At 40.2% G+C, this 24,005-nt stretch overlaps 1 protein-coding gene across 8 annotated transcripts in view; it reads left to right on the top strand.

The window, feature by feature from the left end:
- The window catches only part of GRIA3 (glutamate ionotropic receptor AMPA type subunit 3), a 319,120-nt gene that overhangs the window by 77,208 nt on the left and 217,907 nt on the right, over window positions 1-24,005 (top strand). For all 8 annotated transcript variants that reach the window (XR_009214295.1, XM_032757560.2, XM_032757559.2 and 5 more), the window contains one exon: window positions 1,459-1,698. Coding sequence is in view for 7 of the 8 variants with exons in the window: in XM_032757560.2 (XP_032613451.1) it covers window positions 1,459-1,698 (240 nt within the window). In the remaining variant the exon portion in view is untranslated. The remainder of the gene's footprint in view (window positions 1-1,458; window positions 1,699-24,005) is intronic.

A 24,005-nucleotide genomic window follows, 5' to 3' on the forward strand; every position in this document is an offset into this window, starting at 1 on the left:
TCACTTTTGAAATGCTACCCTCAAGCCAATGGCTAATGACTTTGGCTGATAAAAAGAGAACAGCTCTAATCAACATAGATTCGAATCAAATGCAGGGAAAGCAAAATACCACATCCACTGAGAACTCTATCTCTCACAACAGGGTCAAGAAATGAATTAAATTGGTTTTCCACTTGCCTTCACGCTTTCAATACCTTCTTTATTTTTGGTGCCCAATGTCTTCACTGTTTCTCCTCTCAGGGAGGACTCCAGACCCCCTACACATTCTCTTCTCTGACCCACTCATCCCCATCAAAATTTACCCGTCTGATTTCCCACTCATCCTTGCATCTAATCAGACATTAATTTATCTTACCACAGTAACTGCTAAATAAGATTCTATTTAGTCACTCTCCCAGGCCACAGACTTCTTTTAAACACTTGAAGAAGTAAACTTAACAGTGGTATTTAGGGTTTTCTAGTAGGTAAGGGAGACCATGCAGGACCCCTTAAATCACACCACATTATGCTTGTTATGTCCGCTTCGCATGAATGGAAGTGAGCAGTGGTGCAGATAATCTAAAGATCATTTTCACTTTGTTTGTGAATGCTCCACAGTGTTGTTGTAGCTGATTTGCTTTGCTAATTATGTTCTACTGAAGCTAATATTAAAATTGGTTCACATTTTTTAAGCTCTTATGGGCCAGAAGAGAGAAGAGGCAGCGATGTGGCCCACTTTGAAATGAAGGAAAGTTGACAACTGTGAGGGGGGTGTGAAAATTCTACATGTGGGCTAGTGGAGTCTATAAGATACATGCAAAAGGATCAAGATAGAACTTTCCCAATTACACATGGGCAGAATAAGCAGCCACCTAACCCCTGTGACTCAATGAGCACTGAAAGGACAGTCTTCCCATGGCCTGCCCAGAGCCTTAAATCATCTAAATTAATAGCCCACATTAAGGGCCTTAATAATAACATAACTGTGGCTAAGGCATTATGTAACCTGAAGGGTAACACATTTCCTAGCAGACACATTAGCAGCTAGTCTTACTAAATTCTCAGTCACCTATGAGAAAAAGGAATGAAGGGTGGTACACAAAACAGTTGTAGTTGTAGTTTGATGGGTGCATTAGTACACCAAGAGGCCCCTGGGCAGCTAAAGTGGAAGTACAAGGGCACCGAATGCTTTGGAGATGAGCTGGGAGGGTTTTGAAAGGGAGTAAGACAACCTTCACCTCTATTTTTCCCACATTTTCTTAGTTTCCAGCTCATTGTGCACATAGAGAATGTGTACCTGTATCAAATTAATTCTCTTCCCTTTCTTACTCTTCTCCTGTTGGGTAACTGGGTTTTCAGGGGCTTCTTTCTTTTGAGGCATGCAATTTGGGGCCTAATTGTACATTGTATTTCTAACCCTACAAGCTGCAGCAAAGGACCATGGAGCTATTGAATCTTTTTCTCTTTTTCTCATTGCAGTCTGCTCCCAGTTCTCGAGAGGGGTGTATGCCATCTTTGGATTCTATGACCAGATGTCAATGAACACCCTGACCTCCTTCTGTGGGGCCCTGCACACATCCTTTGTTACGCCTAGCTTCCCCACTGACGCAGATGTGCAGTTTGTCATCCAGATGCGCCCAGCCTTGAAGGGCGCTATTCTGAGTCTTCTGGGTCATTACAAGTGGGAGAAGTTTGTGTACCTCTATGACACAGAACGAGGTAAGAAGAGGCACCTGCTCTCCTCTTTAGATATTCATGTAATTGTGTTCAAACTTCCTCAGCTCATGTGCCCTTTGCTTCCAATAAATAAAATCTAATTCTGTTTTAAAAATTGTATTTAATATTCCAAATAAATCAAAGATTAAGATTAAAAAATAAAAGTAATAGTAATTTTAGAACCTAATTTTTCATGCTATGTAGGCCCTCCCTGAAAAAGCAGTTTGGAAAACCCTCTTGGTTGAGTCACCACTGTTGAAAAAGAACGCCTCCCCCATCAAACATTTTATCTGGTCTAAAATGTATGAAGTAAAAGCAGCTTAATCTAAGTAGAGAGAGGCTTAAATTGGAAAGTTTTGGAAAATTAATCCTGTCAGAAACTGTAATTATCCCCATTTCATAGATGAGATAGCTAAAGTCCAAGTGCTTTTTCATACAGCAGTTTAACCACTAAAATGGGACTGGTAGCAATGTCTCTTGCTTCCAGGACTCGTTCCATCAGATCACATTAGGTTTTCAGCTTAGCAGGCCTCAACAATTATCTGATAGAAATAATGAGTGAGACAGCTAAACTGGGCTTTGGGGATTGATTTTTTGTCCTGTTTTTGTTTTTGTTTTGTTTTGTTTTGTTTTAAATAGTGAGACAGTCTATGGCCATACCACCCAAACATGCCCAGTCTCCTCTAATAGTGAGACAATATATTGAGGATACACTCTATTAAAACAGGCTCAGAAATTAAGAGTCTGATCTTAAATAATATACAGTAAGGTCTATTGATTAATTTGCTAGAGCACACACATCATAATTCATCTAATCAGGCTCCTCCAACACCCAGTTGTCTTTGACGGGTTCCTCGGTAAAACCAACGGATTCTATCACCAAGACATTCCAGAAGACAATGTTACTTTATCAGTCATTTGCCTGTGGTTCCGTTTATATGCTGGGGGTGGTTCTCTCAAACTCAGAATTTTTAAACTCAGAAGGATTAAATGAAAGGCTTATCTGCCTGAGGGGTACCTGGAGATGAGGTCCTTCTAAGTAACTTAACTTGAACGGCTATTTTGCTCTTGGAAATCCAGAACACTCTTCACTTTACTCTCATTTTGCTGCATCATCAAATCTTCATAGCAAATATTTAGGCCTGTATTTCCCTATTGTACTTACCTCCAAACTGTCATCAAATTTCATGAACTTGAAGCAGAAGACCAGAGTTCTAGTCCAAGCTCTGTCACTAACTAGCTCACTAACAAGTTGACCTTGACCAACTCATTGACGTGCTCTTGGACTTGGCCTCCTCACCTAAGGTGTGTTACTTCTTAATGTTATATTCTATGATTCTGTGATTTTTTTTGAGATATTTGACCAGATACTGACACTTTGTATCTTGCTACTAATCCTAACTTATATATTATCAGTTAATTAGTCAATCCATTCTACAAGCCATTATCAACCCCCAATGGTGGTCTCCAATCCTGTGATAGATACATATACAATATGGTTTCAAGGGGGTGTGTACAGAAAAGGATATTTATAAAGCAATTCATGAACAACACAGAACAACATTAAATTGAGTGCTACACTGTATACTCTGAATACTTTAGGAATTGTGGGAAGGTTGCACTCTAGAAAAGTAGAGTTTTCAGAGAAAGCTTGCTAGAGAAGCTAGCCTTGAAAGATAGATAAGTTGTGGGTTGCAAGAGAGAAGGGTGATGGGGCTTTGGGGAGGGGAAAAGAGAACAAACAAATGGCAGGGCCAGGAAGGAACACTGTGTGTTCAGGTAGAGCCCTGTCTGACTGAGATACAAAATAGCTTGAATATTCTAATTCATAATTTGCCAAATTTTAATAAATTTCATTTTATCCAAACAGTATAAATGTACTGTATACAGTGTAATCTAGTGCATATCAATTTCTTTTTCAGAACTGAAGTTTGTAAGCCAGGCAACTTCTCTCCTGAAACATTTAAAAAACTAAATATTGGTTCCACCAACACTGTACCTCTCATTTATTCAAAAGCAGAAGACACAATTAATGAATTTTATCCTCATCTAGTGTGACCCTTCTCCGCTCATTAGCTCTCTACTAGAACAGGAGGAAAAGACCATCTATCTATTTCTTACCCTTGCATCTTTTCTCTAATCGTCTAACTAAATAGTTTGGACAAGTCTATGGTCTTGGAGTCAAAGAAAGCTTTCTGACTCATGTAACTTTATATTTTTCCCCTGCAGCCATTTAGCTAGTGGGACTAATCCACTCTGCTTAAGAAGTACTTCCCATAAACTTTTACCCCAATTTACCCCTTGAAAAGCCTTCTTACATTACTGTACTAGGATCCTGTTCCAAAATTTTCAATGGCTTTCTATTGCCCATATTGAAAAAAGTAGTATATTCTTCAAGATTTGGCATGATTATGCCTCAACCAACTAACAAACCCATTCTCCCTATGCTACCCAATGAGAACCTCCCATTGTAGGAAGCTCCCATTTTCCACTGCTGCCTAAATGCACCAGAACCATGCCTGCCTCGGCAATCGTACTTTTACTACTACCTGGAATTCTCTCCTTCATCTTGATATGGTAATCATGCCCATTCTTCCAATGTTCAAAACCCGCCTCAAACTCTACCTCCCCAAGGTAGCCTTCCTTGACCACTCTAGCTCACAATTATTCATTAATGTAATAGATCCTAAGGCTACAATAAAAACCACATAGATATAGTTAGATATGGTTCCTGCTTTATAAACCTACATTCTAATGATGGAGATAGACAAAAACCAAGTAAATTAACAAATAAAACAATTGCACATGTAAATATGGTGCTATGAAGGAAAAAAATAGATAATAATGGATAGGGCTTAATTTCTAAAGGATGTTCAGTGATGGCCTCATTGAGAAGGGGCATTTAAGCTGAGAACTAAAGGATTGGAAGGAGGCAGCATGTGAAGAGTAGAGGGAAATAGTTTCAAGCAGTAGAAATAGCAAGTGCAAAGGTCATGTCGTATGGTTGAGGAACTGAAAGAAGTCCAGTGTGGCTAAAGGATAACAAGTAGGTAGAAAGTGGCCTGAGAGCAGACTATAGAGGTAGACAAGAGCCAGATCATAGCCATAGAGTATCAACAGAAGCCATGCTGAGGAGTATGAATTTTATTCTAATTGCAGTGGGAAGTCATTGGAGGATTCTGAGCAGGGAAGTCACATGATCTACATTTCTGTAGAGAATGGAGTGTGGTGCAAGTAAAAAAGAAGGGAAACCAATTGAAAGTCCATTGTGGTCATCCAGATGAGAAATGATGGCAGCTTTGGACTAAGCTGGAGATGGAGAAAAAGAGATGGAGTTGAAGTACACTTTGGAGACAGAATTGACAGAACTTGGGGACAGATTGACTGTGGGATGTGAAGGAGAGGAAGGATTCATGGATGATTACTATGTGTTTGGCTTGAGAGATGGGGTAAGATGATAAGATGGTGATGCCATTTACTGAGGTGACTGGACAGGAGGACACTTAGTTTTGAGGAGCAGAGATCTTGTCCACCTCTAAACACCCACAGAACCCTTCTGTCCATGTCATTCATCTGGCATTGAATATAACTGCCTTCTGCTGTTACTTCACTGGCTATGCTCTATACTATACCTTCCCAAGTATTTCTCTCCAGTGTGATAATAAACAGCTGGCTAGCCCCTAGATTTATACTTTGTGCCTCCCCTAGTACATAGCACATGCCTGTGTGCCTACTTAGTGTTTTCCAACCTCCTTTGGTGATTCATCAAGAATAAGCCCACGTCTGTTTTTCAACACTGGACTGAAAGAAAGAGAGAAAGAAAGAGAAATAAAGAAGGAAGGAAGGGTAGGTATGGGTAGGAGGGAAAATGGGAAGGGAAGAAAGAAGGAAAAGAAGAGAAAGAAGAGAAGGAAGGAAGGAAGGAAGGAAGGAAGGAAGGAAGGAAGGAAGGAAGGAAGGGAGGGAGGGAAAGCAAGCCCAATTTATAAATCATACCAAGCACTTGGTACAGTTGTTTAAAATATTCAGTATTCTGTATTTTCTTGTTTTGTGCAATGATCATCTCTTGCTTTAGTAATAAAAATTACAGGGAGAAATTATAATAGAAAATATAATTTTAGAATATTTTAAATTATATAAGAGAGACAGAAGAGAAAGAGAAACAGAAGAGAACACCTATAATCACATTCATAAGCTAAATATACAAATGATGTGACTCTACTGTATAAGGGCAGGGATGAGTGGGGAGCTGAGAAATGGGTTAAACGTTTGAGGTCATTTAAAAGAATTGTAGCACAACCAGGGTAAAATTTTCTCTGAAATTATGAAACATTGAGTGGATTTCAGGGCTTTGTTGACTCTGCTTTTATTTCCGTCTGCAGACGAAAGTCTGATTTGGGGTTTGCAGTTTGTCAGTTTCTAAAATGCTACCCTGATTCATTAATACAAAGTTGAAAATTATGTTCTTGGTGCTACATACATAAAAGAACAGTTTTTGAAAAAATTATGAGGTTAAGTATGTTGTCTGCCCTATTGGTACCCTCTCCTCTCTATTAACACCCTCTTTTCTTACTATGGCATTATGTTTACACCTGCCCTCCCTGGCAGGAGCAAAACCTTAACATCTCTGTCTCAACCTGCTTCTATACCTTCATAAAAACTTCCCTGTCCTGCATTTTCTTCCCACTGACTAATAGTCTTTCTCTGCTAGTGACAACAGCTCAGCTGACCAATTTATTCATGCTAATTTATCTATGGCTATTAACAACCTGATGGGTTAGTTCATCCAGGGAAGAAGAAATTTCTATTCAGGCAAAGGCCTTCTGTGAATACAGAACCATAATCCAAGGTGTAGCTTTTTAATTCTGGGATTCCAGGCACCATGAGTCCAGTTTGTGAGGTCCTTTGCCCACATGCCTTCCTATATAGAAAGTCCTAAAACCATGCCAGGGAGGTGGCCATCTCTTCCAGTTATTAGACTTATCTTTTGGGTGCAAGTGACCTAGTTCTCTGTGGTGCTAACATTTCCCCCAGAACAGCAACATACTTGAGAACTGCAGCCAGACTCTCGTGCACCTGACAACTCTCCTTGGCTTCAATGGGCACAGCCCACAGAGATGAAAGAATCCGGCCCAGCTGTGGCTCTCAGCTTAGATAATGAGATAATAGCTCTGGGTGCCCTTTGAGGCAACTAGTCCCTACCTTCTTGCCAGTGTTCAATAAACTCCTGCTGTCTCCCATTCTCAACCTGAAACTCCCTACTCAGTTCCCAAGTAACTCTCTGGAAGTCAACAGCCTTCTAACAGACCTTTCTATTTTCTCTCGAAGGTTGTGACAGGAACATAGGCAGTTGTAACAATTATCCTATCAGTCAACAAGCAATTATTAAGCTTTCTCCATTGCTAGCTTGTGCTAGGCCACTGGTGGGGTTTAAAAGAAGCAGAATTAGATCTCGCCTCTGAGAAGTTGCCAATACTGTTGCTGAAAGAGTGACTTCTCTAAGGGGCCTGAAAAAAATAATTTTTAATACAACTGTTTCCAGATCCACCAATGAAATATGCATTCATTAGAGCAAGAACCTTGTGAAAAGATTAAAGAGTTGTCAGATAGCTAGGAAGGTGGGAAAATGTTGGAAGGTCCTAAAGGGCTTAAGAGGTAAAGGGATTCTCCAAGAAAAGGAGAAAATGGCCTGTCCTCAGAGGACTATGAATGTTTCAACTGGCTGGATTTGAACTCTACTGAGAGACAAGCAAAGTTTCAGCCTCACACCTTTCTGCATGTTGTCATTCTCCACCTACTTACATAGCCTAGCCTCATCCCATTCACGAGTTCTACTTTCCCAAATAAAGCACAAAGTACCTCTCTCTCTCTCCCTCTTTCTCTATCTTCCTCCTCTTTCTTCGCCTCCTTTCCTCCTTTCTCCTCTCCACTCCTTATGTCCTTTTCTTCCTCTCTCTCTACACACACGCACACACACACACACACCTCAATACCAATCAATGACACATGTCAACAAATCTGTTATTGTTATCATTTTATTCTTATTTTGATAAGAGCAATTGCCATTTCTTAAGCACTTATTATGCACTAGGCCCTGAGCTTATGGATTATCACATTTAATCTTTGTAACATCCCTGCATCTTTACAACTGAGGAAACCAAAGCATGGAAAGGTTAAATGATAGTTCCTAGGGTCACACAGCTACAAAGTAATAAAACCAGATTTCAACCTAGGTCTGCCACATTCCACAGTCTATGTACTGTTCTCTGACTGACATACTGCCTCCTGCATTCTTAACAGTTGAACACAACTATTACCTCTTCCTTTAGTCTTCCCTTCAGCCATTCTTCAAAGACCGGATACTTAGTTAGACCCTCCCTATCCTTGTTGTCTTCCCTTGGATGCAATTCAATTGCCGATTTCCTTCTTAAGGCATGGTATCCACAAATGAATGCAGTATCTTGTTGTCTCAGGGTACCAGGAATCCAGACAGGCAAGAGGTCAAAAATCCAGGTTAAGAGGTAAGTGAGTTGCAAAGGTGAAGGCAGAGAGACAGCAGAGTTCTAAATGCAGGCAGAAGGTAACTGCTGTGATGCATACTAATGGAGGGTTGTGCTGATACCCTGATTCTGAGGGGAGGGAACTCATCTATTCTTCTCTGGGTCAGAGACTTTCCTGAGCACAGAAAGATAAACCTGCAGGTTGTCATTGGTAAGGGGCTATATTTCTGGTTGGAGGAGCCTATTCTGGTAAAGGATAGGCCACTATCATGAACTTCTTTAAAGTTCCAGCTAAGTACCATGAGTGGTTGGCCAAAACTGTTAAGACAGTAGCAGGGTATCTCAATTATGAAAAGAAAGAAAGAAAGAAAGAAAAAAAAAAAAAAAAAAAAAAAAAAAAAAAAAAAAAAAAAAAAAAAAAAAAAAAAAAAAAAGGAAGGAAGGAAGGAAGGAAGGAAAGAAAGAAAGAAAGAAAGAAAGAAAGAAAGAAAAGAAAGAAAGAAGAAAGAAAGAAAGAGAAAGAAAGAAAGAACAGACTATCATGGATTCTTTTTCTTCCTCACTTTAAGAACTGATTAAAAGATGTACGAAGGAAACAGATGGCTCCAATTCTGATTGTGTCCATTTGCCTTCTGGGAAAAGTGAAGTCAAGAGAGTTTTTATTGAAATTCAAGCTACTTTTTACATCTGAATAAATTAGGAAGGCCCAGAGAGTACATTATCGTGTGAGAGACAGATACTAAATTCCCCTGTTTGAGCAGCAATAATCAGGGTTGACAGTACCTGAGACATTTGGTAGTTTCCACAGCCTGCCTAATCTATTGTGATGAGTCTTCAACTATGAGAGCATCTTGAGAGCCCGCACAATAATAATAGTGAATGACTATTTGGACTGGATTGTGAATAAAAGACTGTACATTTGTCTGTAATGAGAATTTCATTGACAATGAAAATACCAGAGCTGTCATATTTTTTAATACTTCGATTTGCACATCCTTGACTGCTTTGGGGCATAAGAGAAAGTGCCGAGCAATTTGTTGTCAGCTCTTGAAATAAATTATCATTTAAACACTTACTCTCCACAAAGGTTATTAGCTTAGTAGCTCGTTCCTGGGGTTGGACCATCAGTAGGGGAAAAAAATCACAAGACATTAAACTACCCTTTCAGAAGCTGAATATTAGTTACTGTGGAAATTGTTCTCTCAGTAGCTTAACATATTTTTCTGTGGCTCTCCAATGCTGCAGATTAGGCTGCAGCAACTATTAATAAATACTGTCATATTTTACAGCTGTCATGCAAAGCTGAAAAAAGGCTTCACTGTGATTAGATCCTGTTTACTGTAATATTTCCAGCTCAGACTCAGAAAGGCAGTTTTCCTATAAAGGTATTTTCCATAAGTAGAATTTTTCTCCAGAAAATGACATGATTAATTTTAATGTATTTTTAACTCCTTGGTGGCAGTGAATTTGAGGTTGAATTGACTTCACAGCCAGAGACATTCCTCTCTAGAGACAAATTAAGCTAAAATGTCAAAATTTCTCTCTTGGGTTGTCCTTCATATGCGGAAATGGTGCTACTGTCAGGAGATGTGCATTGAGTAGCCCCCCACCCCCATAGAAGGATGAATCTGCACTGGTTTATCCAACTTCTTTTACCCTGTCCCTCTTGTGACCAATTGCATTGTTTGCAAGACAGCTGGTAAGGATGTTGGGTAGGAATATCACTTCAGTAGGCTAGCTAAAAATTCTGCTTCCTGAGCTAAAATGTCATCATACGAGCTAAAGAAACAGATCTCTAGCCCCCCTACAATGCATTAGCTGTTTGAAATGGTATTCACATCTCTGAAAAAAAAGGAGGTGACAGCTGGCAGGGTTGCTTTTGCTCTGACCTTCTATTGCTTTTTATCAAGCTCCTTGAGGGAATTAACCCTCACTGAGCTGAATATCTAGTTTTTAATGAATAGGTAGTTCATTAACCCATTAAGGGTTAGCTGGAGTAGTCTATAAATTCAGGGTTTGGGCCTGAAATGTCCTTGAAAATGTTCCTCTAAATGTTCCTTGGGGCAGGGATAGACAGCGGTATAGACCTGCAACTGTGACTTTGAGGTTTGCCTCTTGAAACCCTTTAGACAACAATTAAAGCCAAGGCAGGGTTGTTGTGAGAGTTTAACAAGATAATGCATATAAAGCCTTTATCACCAAGCTAAACACAGTAACACCCCATGCTCGATGAATTTTAGCTCTTATTATTTTATTACCATTATGGAACAGTGGTCCTCAATAGAGAGTGTGGGTAATTTTTCCCCCTCAGAGGACATTTGGCAATGTCTAGGGACATTTTAGTAGTGGGTAGAGGCCAGGAATGCTGGTACACATCCTACAATGCACAGGACAGTATCCTTCTCCACACTCTCAACAAAAAATTATCCAGCCCAAGATGTCAACAGTGCCAAGGAAGCAGTAGGTCAAATAAATGGTTGCAGAAATTCCTTAAGGGGTTGGCAGTGAACCAATCTAGCATTTATTGAGTGTCTCTTACTATGCCTAGGTCAGTAATAACAGCTCTGTTCAATAAGTAGAGCCTTTGATTCTGAAGAGCTTACATCGTGGCCAGAGAGACATATTAAGATTAATGCACAGAAGCAAATATTAGTGCAAAACAGCATAAAGCAAGAGCTAGATTGTGTGGTATGGATGTGAAGTACCGTGGGAGTCCAAAGAAGAGAAAGTTCATGATAGGCAGGCTGGACTAGTCAGGGAAGGCTTAATGGAAGAAGTTATAAATGTTTCTGAGGCCACCACAGAACTGCCTCCCCTAGCAATGACCTTGCCTTGATTACTAAGGCCAAGTTGGTATCTAGGACCAAAACAACATGACATTCCCATCAATGCTCCCAAACGTCACAGCTCAAGGCAAGAAATACAATTAAAAGAAAAACCAAAAAAGGAACAATGTTCCTTTTACTAAATGGAAGGCAATTACAGGGCTGTTGAAAATAGGCAGTAAACAAAGGGAGAGAGGGAAATACTGGCAAAATCCCATTTTCTCAACTAATCCTGTAGCAAAAGTGCAATTTGCAACAAAATCAACAGTGCTCTTTCCCTCTCTCTTGCAGTCAAACACACTGTCTGGCATCAGTATGGCTACACATGATGCCTTAGCCAAAAAGTGTGTGTAAGCAAGGAGGACAGAATATGAATTGGAGAGGAGAGCAGAGGTTAAGGTGGAGCACAGCTCACTTCACCTCCAAATGAAGTCTCTGTAGAGCATTCCCATTCAGAGGAAAGAGGGGGCACACATAGAGACTACTTCACTCCCTGTCTTCCTGGATCCTTTCCAATCAATAAGTTGCCAGTGTCGGCTGCTGTCCTGCTTTGTCGACTCCACAAACGATCTGATTAATTCTCTGGTGCTAACTGCCTCAGCAGGCTTTCTCAGCAGTAGAACAGAGGCTAATTAAGATCATGTCAGGCGAGGAGGCTGACAGGTTATGTTCCTGGGCTACACTGAACTTTTAGAGGGTGCTTCAACTTCACTGCAGGCAGACAGTGCTTGGCTAGGCGCTGATTCCATAGCAGGCTTCCCATTTATTTCCACAGGTTCCTGTGTCAATGGGTCTCCGTTTTGTTAACGATTTACATCCTCCTCCTTGGGGTAAATAGTTGCTACTGTGTTGCTTTCAGTTGCATTACTTGGGCTCTCTTTCATTTAAATTTTTAATATGCTTGTAAACAAAGATAACAATTAATAGTGAGGTCGTTTTCCATCCTAAATCACATGTGTGTCTGAGACTGTGTATATGCTTTTGCATCTTACCAGCATAAAGCCCACAGAGGTGAATTTAGGACAAATAAAGGAAACTCTACTTCTCACAGCAGGTAGAAAATGGAGGAGACATATGGAACTCATTACACCAAGTGGTGGATTAGACTGAAAATATAAATAGCTTTCCCCTCCCCCTAAATAAAGGCTTAGATGAATTCATGGATGACAGACCCACAGTGAGCTATTAAGGGAAACAGAGATGTTTGGAAACTGAGGTTGGCACAAATCACCAAGTAGATTTTTGAATCCATGTTTACCTTCTTGTAGGCAAATGGCCACACAGAGTACTGGCACTCTATCCTCTGTGTTTTAAAATATAATCTTAAGAATCTACCAAGCATCTAGGAGACAGGAGGAATGCTCAGAAATAGAGGAAACTTCTCCAGGAGCATTCTGTCTAGTTTCATACAGAGTCTCTAACCACTGTCAAAGATAAACAAAGCTGGACATTTGTTAAAGAGCTGAAGACTGATTTTAATCAGTAATATACTATTGCAGTAGGGAAAAGCGTTCAGCATAAACTGAACTCACCTTCAATTTGTACAGAGGTGGCTGGGCATTTTGAAGGGAAAATGAGGGAAAGGGGAGGGAGATGAAAGGGGGCCCAATAGAGTCAGGAAAGTGAAAAGTTACAAAAAGCAGGAAAAGGGAGGTTTGGTCTATGTGAAACTCATCTGAGTTTGTCAACTGGCACTTACTGAAGTTAGGCTCCTACCCTTCCACGGAGACTGGCAGAGAGGAGCACTATATTGAGGTGTTGGGTGAAACAAACAATAAATTATTTTGGCAGCTTTGAGTCTTCTCAGGCAGCCACTTTAAGGAAGACTAGAATCATCCTAGAGATGTTGTCTTGGGCTATTAGAAACTATGTTAGTGTTTTGTTCTAGTCTTTATAGGCCAAGGTTGGGACGGGGTCGAGAAGAGGGCTCAGCGGAGCATGGTGAGAGTTTGGTCAAAGAATCTTTGTCACCACATGTCAAGAACACTCTGTTACGAGAGGTGAATAGTCCCGTTAAGGGTGTTGAAGAAAAGCATCATCAAATCAGAACCTCAGTTCCAGGCACCCAACTCTGCCACTAAGTAGCTGTGCAATCCTGGGCAAGTCACAATAGCTTTTCTGGTCCTCAGATTCCACATCTGTAAAGTGACAGAGTGGACTCCATCATTCTGCAACTAACAATTCCTGAGTGCAGGAATTTTGTGTCAGGGAAATTACAGGAGTTACGGAAGTGAATGAAACAGAGTGCCTCCCCTTAATAAGCTCACAGTTTAGAAGGGCAGCATGGACATGTAAAAAATAAATATGTAAATATAATCTAGAGTGATTCCTTTTGATTCTAAAATTCTGTGGCTATTACAACACTTCCATTTACAACTGACCCTTAAACAACATGGAAGTAGGGGGTTTACCCACCTGTACAGTTGAAAATCCACATATAACTTTGGACTTTCTCAAAACTTAACTACTAATAGCCTACTATTATCTGGAAGCCTTACTAATAACATAAATGATTCATTAACACATATTTTATATGCTATATCTATTATATACTGTATTCTTACAATAAAGTGAGCTAGAGAAAAGAAAATGTCATTAAGAAAATCATAAGAGAAAATATATTTACTATTCTTTAAGTGGAAGCTGATCATCATAAAGGTCTTCACCCTTATTGTTTTCACATTAAGTAGACTGAAGAGGAAGAGGAAGAGGAGAGGTTGGTCTTGCTTTCTCAGGTGTGGCAGAGGCAGAGAAAAATCCATGTATAAGTGGATTCATGCAGTCAAACTTTATGGTTCAAGGGTCACCTGTATAATGAAACTAGAACTTATTTTCAAATAAAATTTGAAATTAACTCTTAAGGAGGGTTATGGAGACACAAATAACCAGCCACACTGGCTTTGGAAATTGGCCAGAGGCCCTAAGTGCACTCACATGTTTCCCTTCGTGTTCATTTCTGAGCCCTGAACCCTTTCAGGACTCTGATAGGCGGCAAAAGGAAACAATGCCTAGATAGTAGATTAGGATATCCCAGTAGATCTTAAAACCCTTCCTGGTAGATCTCCAAGCCAGGGGCTGACACAACACACTTCTAGCAAGTTTTCTTCTAACAAGGTTTGTCAGTATTCTCAACAGTGGCCTCCCCGCCACTTAAGGCCTTTACTGCCATCACTCTTCGAGGTCTTAAAACACAGACCTACATAACCATTTGCAATGTCCAGGATTCCTTAAAATAAAAGGAGTATTTCTTCTCAAAAATGATATGAAGTTCTAGGATAAAAGATAAAGCAGTTTTGCTTCTTGAATATTTTTGTAATGATTCAAAACCCTTCTCTATACAAAACAGTTACAATTTCACATGGGCTTTCCAGAGGCCCCAACCTCTCTTTCCAGTTCTGGATCCATAGTTTGGTTTCCTTCTAAAACCTTTATCTTGATGCCCTACCTGGACCTCAAACTCAATATTCTGAATTCCGAATTTATTCCTTTTTCCCAGAAAACTTTTGCCTCCACCTATGTGCCCACACTCAGTGAATGGCACTGCCCAGTTGCCCAAAGTAGAAACCTCATCCTTGAATCTTGCCTCTTCATTATATTGCACATCTCATCACCAAAGACTGTCATCTACATTTCCACTGCCACTGACTCAAGCTCAAGTTCCCACCATCTCCTGCACCATTCTCCTAACCGATCTCCCTGATCTTACCCCCTCCACCACTGATAAACAGCAATCTTCCCATCATGTCACTCCCCTACCCAAAAGATTTCAACAACATTCCTGTTACCCCTAGATTCTAAGCATGGCACACAAGGCCCTTCATGATCCAACAAAACTCCAACCCACTTTCCTACTCTCTTCTCCACCCATCCCTTAAGTACTAGTGCTCTATACTATATCCCTTAAGTACTAGTGCTCTATACTATAACCATATGGAACTATGCTAACCATATGGAACTATAACCATATGCTCTATACTATAACCATATGGAACTATGCTACTTTCAGTATGTCACATGGACTATGACCTTTCTCATATGTCCTATGTCACATGGACTATGACCCTCCATTCCTTTGCAAATACTTTTCTTTTTTTTAGCACTCAGCACCCTCACTCCATTCCCCCCATACACACACTTTGTCTGGTAAATGATATATCTTCGAAATTCTGCTGAAATATTTGCTTCCCCAGACCTTAGATCTCCAGCCCCTTAGCCCTGCTGTGTGTCCTCATAGCTATTTATGCAGCACTGGTCTTACAATAGTATTATTATCTGTTTATATGTTTAACTCCCTCACAATACGAACTTCTTGAAGACAAGATTGTTGTCTTATTTAACTCTGCCAATGGTGTCTGTATTATTATTATTTGTAAATTGAACGACTGAATGAGTAAATGAGACAACTTTAGCTAAAAACAAAATGTAGGATTACAGGAACACTGAGGAGCTAGCAAAGGACATGGCCTTGAGTAGACTGTGTCCTCAGATAATACATTAGATAGTCACCTATCTCCTGTGCACTGGACTTGCCTTGATTTTGACCCAATCTCCTTACCAAAAATATTACCTTCCTGGTCCGACCAACTTAAAAGCGAAACAGATATCTTGGTTCTGGGAACCTTAGTCATGGGTTTCTGGCTAGAGGACAAAGCTGCAGTGCGCCTTATGGTTCCTGAGTCTCAGCCAGTAGAATAATTAACATATGAGGAATCTCAAGAACTAGGATGTAGATATAATGCTATTTCATATAAATCAATGGTATTTAGAGAGCCACATGAATTCTCTAAAGACAAGAGTAGCATGGTATTATTTTCCACAGCTCCTAATGAAAAACTAAAGAAGGAAAACTGCTTCAAAATGTCTGTGTAGGCAATGTAACAAGGATGAAAAATGATGTGAGAACTGTTATAGGTAGTTCTCAGTTATCTGTACCAGAGGAGGTAAGCTTGGCACAGATAATCCAAAAGGCATTTCTATGAGCATAAAATAGTGCCTATTCATAATGCGTCTTCCTTCTTGGTTCTATCTTTCTTAGGCTTGGCTGAGCATGAGAAGTAAGGGAGGTTATCTCAGGGATAGGAATGTTTCAGATGTCCCTTCAATTACATATTCCCAAAAGTCAGGGAGCATCCTTTCGAGGGACTAGCAGAAGTAAGATACAAAATAATTGTATGCAGAAATATGACTGGATGGGGGAACACAGAAGAAAAGAGAGGGACACTAAATCCAGGGAGAAAAAGAATAGTTTTCAGGCCCATAAAGACAAACGTTACTGATCTCACAATGACCTAAGATCCTTGTTCCTGAGACTATAATGTCTGACAGACACAAATAAAGAATAAACAAAATCAACAATAAACATCATAAGCTTAGTATTTTTTGCTAAAGAAATTTGATGTGATGTTTTATATTTGCTTAAGCAACTCAAAAGAATTGCATCAGCTGTAAAATTTCCATGTTCCAACATGCATACTACAGAACTATTTCACAGAAGCATTTTATACCTCTGAGAGGCTGAGAAAAAGGCTTCCAAAGATTGGTCCAGTCTCTTTTTCTCTTGGAAAGCTCTTGGCACAAATGCATTCCTTTTGAAAATCCTAGAGAAAGAATTACTGGTTCTCATTTGGCACAGTATGAAAGGAAGCAATACAATATTATTTACCAAAGCTACCCATTGTCTTCCATTTTTTTATTCCTTTCAATAATATAAATAATAATATAAATACAAATAATAATAATATAAATATGTCATGGTTCACCAATAAGACAGAAACCTTAAAAACCTTTAATAATCACTTTAACAAATGATTTTTTTTTTATCCCACCACTTCTATCCACCTAGCACAGTGCTGGATAGTAGCATTTAAAAAATGACCTTAGACATGTCAAGCTAGAAAGGTCTTTAAAGTTCTTAAGGCTGAGGTTTCAGGTTCTGAAAAATGAATTGGCCCATATTTTGTCAAGTTGGTGAGTCTCCTAATCTGTAATTCTACTTAAAATGTGGGATTCGAAAAATCTAAAGGCTAGCCCCAGATTTATCGCATTAAGCCTTTTCTACCCTGTCTCAATTCTTTTATCTGCATAATGGCAGTAATATACTTTGTACCCTATCTTGCAGGAATAAAGAAGAATGGCATAGTGATGTAAGCTAAAATCAAAATGCCGAGTATGACTGGGCAATTGCCTAAAGCTAAAAGAACTGCTCTGTATATAAGTGATTAAGATGCGGGAGGAAAGCCTCTTCCTTTTGTGCCCACGCAGTCACAGTGCTTTGTGTAAGGCTTTACCCAACAGAATTGAAAGAGTCAATGTACCTTCCCATGTTCCTCATGTACTCACCCACCCAGGAGAATGCAGTCAGTTCTATCTACTTCTCACATCGATTAGCAAGTCAACAAGTCACGGCATTAAATGCTAATCAGAACAGCGGCTTTTGTGGTATACTCTCTGGGCCATATTGTGACGAGTAAGAATGACCACAGCCATTAGGCTCTGTGTTGTGTGACTGTTTCCTCACCAATAAAGTAAACGTAATAATTGCCCCTAACTTATAGGATTGTTGTATGGGTTACTTCCATGAAAGGCACCCAGAACAGTTTCTGCCACATAGTCAGCATTCTGTAAGTGTTTGCCACTACCATTATGCTCTTAATAGGGTCACGGGAAAGCAGACTTCTGAGACATAGAATGAAGATCTTTAGTTGCCCTAGCTGATGTCTCCCATGCCTTGGTGCCACCTTGCTCATCTCTCCAATGTGCTAATTTTGGTTTTCTTCTGTGAGAATCAGAACCTGTTCCCAGGAGAGGAGCTGGGAAACTCATTTACACTATACGAAGGTAGAAACGGCTGATGGACAACGTCTCTCAGACATCTCTGTGGTTTAGGCACATGTAGAAGGCCTCAGGCCAAAGGAAGGAAGTCTTGCTTTTGGAATCGCAATACTGGTGATCAGGAAGTGGAGGTTCATTTCCTTCCAACAATCCTAACCACATAGCCAGCCATCCGCCTATCCCACATTTTGCTAAGGTTAGGCCCATTGCCGAAGAGAAGAATGCAATCAGAAAAGCTGGACCAATGCATTTTTATGGTTTTACTGGGCATATATTTTGGAGAATCATAAAAAGGAAAATGACATTCTCTTTATTCACAAGCAAACGGAAGTGCCTAAAGGCAGCTTAAGCTAAACAGACTTCTTTGGAAATTCTTGAAGTCAGCGGCTCCACCAAAAATATATCTACAATTTCATTTCTTAATAAGCTGACAGAAAGCAAAAAGCATACGTCTTTTCTGACATATTTTTAGGCTCCCCTGGATTCATAGTACACATTGAATCTTAGAATTGGGAAACAAAGCTCAGTTTATGGTCTTTCATTTGTTTGGCTTAAGCTGGTGACTATTAGGAATTGGGAGGAATGGCCATGTATCTAGTTCCAATTTCCCTTCCAAGCTCTCCCTTCACCTGCAGGCCCATTTCCTGAGGCCATTGCCATATGACTGGATGGACCCAGTCATTTGTGTGTATCATCCACTAGGAGGGCTATGAAGAGAAAGCAAAGGACAATTGGAGAGCATGTAGGATATTTGGTTATTTTGTGGGAGATCATGGGAAAGATTTTTTGTGGCCTTAAAGACAAACAAATAAAAAGATAAGATAGCCACTACCCTCACTGACAGCCCACATAAATCTAAAGTCAATGTTCCCCAAATTCAAGCTTCCCTCATCACTTGATCGTAGGGGCTGTCCCCACCAAGTGGATGTTCAGAATTCTGTGGTACAATGGACCTATTTTCTGAATGAAAAAACAGAACACATGGTCTGAAAATATGTTTTATTTTCTTTCTGGCTTTTCTAAGGCAATCCTGAGGATTCAATCCCAGCTCTGACAGAGATTAGCTGTGTGACCTTGGGCAACAACCTGTCTGAGCGTCTGTAAAACGGCAATGATTATAGTATCTACTTCATTGGGCTGTTACGAAAATTAAATGAGATACTGTGAAAGTGCTTAGCACAGTGTCTGATAAACAGAAATACTCAACAAAGTGTAACTACTAATTATGATAAATGATTAAAATTGTATAAAAGCATCAACATGAAATCACATTTAGTTAGTAATTTCACATTTAGTTACTAATTTTATAGAAAAGAAGAAAGATACATGAAATTTGGATTGTCCTAGAAAATCCTGGGTGTTCTATCACTGTATCTGTATTCACTGTTTCCCCTTCAGATTAATAAGGCATCTTAGAAGAAGAGACAGAAAGAAGACAAAAATAGGAGGCAAAGGCAACCTTCTCACTGACCCCATAATTTCTTATAGCTGCTGATAAGCTATTTGGAGCTCTGTAGATCTGATTTTTGTTTCTAGAACCCATCTGTTTTCCTCTCTGAATGTGCTGTCTTGAAATTAGAGAAGATTTCCATAAACTATTTGTTTCATGATGTCATCTAATATGAAACTGAAAGTTCAAAATTATTGTTTAACTGGAACCTACTGAAATGGAAGACCATTCAGTTATTCTAATTAATATTATTCAAAAGATAACCTACCACTTTACACTTCCAAGCACTTTCCCCATGTCTTTTATCATCATTCATACTTAATGAGGAGGGCAGTGCAGGTATATTGTTGTTACTTTACAGATTTTAAAAATCTATATTTTTAGAGAGGGTAAGTGATTTGTCCAAGTTCACACAGCTAATGAGTAGTGAACGCAGGACTAAAGCCCAAGTTTCCTAACACCCAGTCCAAAAATCTTCCACTACACGAAACCGCTGCACACCTTTAGGACAAAAGATTATATCCTTACTGACAATGAAAGGCTCAGCTTCACAGAAAGTTTTGGGGCCAATGAATAATCAGTTCCTCAGACTAACATCCACCCTTGACTGAACATTCATGTGCCATGCTCTGGGCTAAGCCTATTAAATGCATCATTTCCTTTAGTCGTCACACAAATTTTACCAAGGAAGTACTGTCATGATCCTCATTTTACAGATGAGGAAGTAGAGGCATGAATTAAGCAATGTGTTCAACATCGCATTCCTAGTAAGTGGTGGAGCCAGTGCTAGACACCCTGATTCCTAACTCCCAGTGAAAGTGTCTTCCTGTTACTCCATACTGACAGCCACTTTCAACTCTCCTATTAGCAAAGAAAGGATGTTACTTTTAAAGATGCTTTAGGGAAAAAGGGTAACTCAGTCCTCTCTCAATTCCACATACAGGTAGAGGGAGAGAAGTTTAGAACACAAGCACATCATGCCTAATCCCAAAGTCACGAATGTGCAAACGTGGGAGGACAGTTAGGAACACAGAGTCCAGCAGAGAGAACTCAGGGATAGGGATACATCCTCTCTTACTTATTCATGCCTTGGGCGTCAGTCACATCTGGTTCTCAGCCAAATAGAAGGGCAAAGTAGGTATAGTCAGTCTGTAGTTTCCTTCCTCCTATGGGGAGCCTGGGGCCCTGACCACGTTTCAACCTACCCCGCAGACCTCATCAAAACTGCTCTGTTCCCTTTTCCCTAGAATTCCGCTAGATGCATGGAGCCAAGTCCAAGTGCTCATGGCCAGGGAGGATAGTGGCTACCCACCTCAGTGACATTTGCTTTTTAAAGAAGTTCCTTCTAGGCCTTCACCTTTGAGCCTCTGAATAGGGGGTGCAGAAGCAAACCTGCTTTCCACCCTTCCCATCCCAATCTGAGGTGGGGGCAGCCAGTTAGGCGTGATGCTGAAGGGTTGCCTTGGCTAACTCACCAGTAATTGGAAGTTGACCTTTCTCATTTTCTTGCCTCCAGAAATCCTCCCCTGGGGATACAAATGTGTGCAAATCACCCTAAAGACAGGACAGGTGAAGCTCCAAGTGCACATTTAGACTGGGAAAGGGAAAAATCAGTTCATTATTTCAAGACCTCTTGAGATGCTGTAAATACACAGTCAACACAGAACAAAGATCCCTTTTTCCCCCTTACATTATTTATGTGCCATCTAAAAATTACACACCCGTTCTCTTTCCAGCACTGAGAGAGAGAAACATGCATATTCATGATCTGATAAATATTTAAGTGGGATTTATTTAAATGAGAGAGTCCATTTACAAACATTCCCTGGCTCTGAGATCTTATCCTGGGCACACAGAGGGAGGATAATTTCCTCTGGTAGATTCAAAACCTCCGCTGGCCACCTGTCCCCCTAAACTTGGAGCTCTTCCTTGAGAGCTGGTGAATGCCACCCGCAGTATTTCAAGGGAGTCTTCCGTACCTCCTCCCTACAGTCCTGCCTTCCTGCTCTGAGCTCATGTCATAGGATCAGTCGTTGGCAAAATGCTAGAGCTGGCAGTTTATTTGGTAGTCAGGGGAGGAAATCACAGCTTTCTTTGCCTGGGCCCTTCTTCGCCACCACATAAGCCCGACGGCAGCACCCACCACTGATATTCCTAGCTTTCTTGTGGGACCATCTTCCCCCCTCAAGGAGAACAGTTATGTGATACACCAGGTAACCAGGACTGGTTGACTCTGCTGCCCCTCTCTCAGGAAGACGTGCATTTTAATGCTTCAAAAGCATTTTGTCAGTACCTGTTTTCAAAGGATTTATACATAGAGTTTTTCCATTCACTCCTCACAACAATCAGATGAGAATTGACAAGAATTCCAAGGCAAAAATCATTTTCCCAGCCTTAAAAATGAAGAAATAAAAAAGAGAACCCCTGCTTGCCCAATCTAGGTCACACAGTTTGTAAGTCGCAGAGTTAAGACTTGAACTTAGGTCTGACTCTAAGATCTGGGATCTTTTCATTATACAAGGCTGCCTCTCATCAGGAAGGAGGACTGGAGATAAAGCAATGGTAACCCAAAAGGAAGACTAATGGTGACCTATCAGGCATTGTGGCCACGGGGGCCCAACACCTCTTCATTCCTATCATATAGATGACTTTCTGTATATGAACTTAACTCTGGAGTTTCCATTCTGGTGCCCATTCTTGGACATCACTCTGTCTCTAGTCCTATCCCACTTCTTCTCACTCAAATTAAACTCACCTGTTTTGTGTCTCATTTTATCTAGACTTTATGAGATGATCAGTGAACTCACCTATAGAGCTAATCTGGACTAAGGCATTAAATTAAATGCTGATTAATGGCTCAATATACAACCTCTCTTAGGTCATACACATGTTTTGACAGAAGCTTCTAAAACTTTACTCGAGGATACTGTATATGGCAAATACTTCAAGCAATGAGCCAGGCCAGTGAGAGCAATATCATTGGGCAAATGGGCTTCTCAGGCCTTTAACTTATGCTACCTAAGTGACCATCTATTCTGCCTAATTTAGGGTTACCAGATGAAATATAGGACATCCCATTAAATTCAGTTTCAGATGAATAACAAATACTTTTGAAGTACAAGCATGTCCTAAATATCACATGGGACATACTTACACTAAAAATTATTTGTTGTTTATTTGAAATTCAAATTTACTGTGTTTCCTGTCTTTTTATTTGCTAGATCTGGTAACCCAAACTCAATTGTAAGATCTGTTCTGCTGCGCATAACCATCAAAAAGTACCTATTAGGCATCTGCTTCCTCATGACACTTGCTTGTGACCAATCCTATAGCATGGAATACTGGTGGAGCGGTGAGGGCAATGAGAGAGAAAAAGCGAAAGCAGACATGGGAAAGAGTATCCCATCATGAGACTGGTCTTACCTAGTCACTTGTCCATAACATAAAAGTAATGTCACTAGGTCTTTTCAGAAAATAGAACTAGTCTCATTTGCTTCTCATCACCAACCCCTCCTCCCATCTGCTATGCTATACTGTTCTGTTCTATTTTGCTTTTTGATAAATGAAAAAGGAACATGCTTTGGCAAATGCCAGCCCCTGTGTTCTCTAAGAGTGATCTGGGCCTCAGAAGGCATATCCCAAGCAAACATCAAGGTGGGATGGAGGGCGCTACCAGGCCACTGCACAGACAGTGAGGCTGCCCAAATGTAATTAAGCACCAGGCGCAGACCCCAAGAGTGACAGTGGGAAGAATTCCATGACCAAAAAAATATTAGGGAAGTGAAGTGGAGAATGTTTACAACCCTAATTAGCAATTTGCACAACACCAGAATTAAAATTTTTCCCAGTGTCAGGCAAGTTTGTAGACTGACACTATGGAAGCTAAACTGGGCCCATGGGAAAAGGCAGCACTAGGCTTCTGCTAGTCAGTCCAGTCCAGTGGCTAACGCACCTACCAAGGCATTCAAATTGAGAAAATGACTAAATTAGAACACGAACAGTAGACTGACTCACATGTAAGATAACAACAGAAGCGAAGGAATGCGAACTCCAGAAATGAGGCCTTTGAGTAGCAATAACAGGGATAATAACAATAATAATAACAATAACAATATAATAATATAAATAATAATAACAAAGATAATTATCACAATAGCAAACCTATGTGAGCACTTATGTGTCAGGCACTGTTCTATATACTTTGCATGAATTCACTCATTTAATCCTGATGACAGTCCTATGAGGACTGTCATCCACATTTTATGGGACACAGAGAGATGGTGTAGCTTGCCCAGATTCACACAACTATTGAATGATGAAGCAGAAAATCAAACTTACGCAGTCAGGGGCCAAGGCCCACATATTTGACCACTAGGCTTTACCACTTCTCTAATCTGTTCTTGAAGAGATTTTCCCAGAAGTGGGATGGATTTACTGAGCCCTTCCCACCACATTTTCCAGTATTTCACTGGTGCAAGGGACACCCATTTGTCAAACAGGTAGAAAGGTTAAAGGTACACTCCATGGATCTAGGGCAGAAGGAGCCTAGTGACTTTCTCAGCATCATCATGTTCTAATTAAATGAACTAACCACCACTGGGCTCTTGAAAGTATCCTAGAACTAAGAATTTAAAGTGTGAATTACATGGACACTTAAAGAGATCATACATATCTGATAGTACTTTGGATCTTGATCAGTTAAGT

This window comes from Hylobates moloch, unplaced genomic scaffold (assembly GCF_009828535.3).
Source record: "Hylobates moloch isolate HMO894 unplaced genomic scaffold, HMol_V3 SCAFFOLD_7, whole genome shotgun sequence".
Lineage (NCBI taxonomy): Eukaryota > Metazoa > Chordata > Mammalia > Primates > Hylobatidae > Hylobates > Hylobates moloch.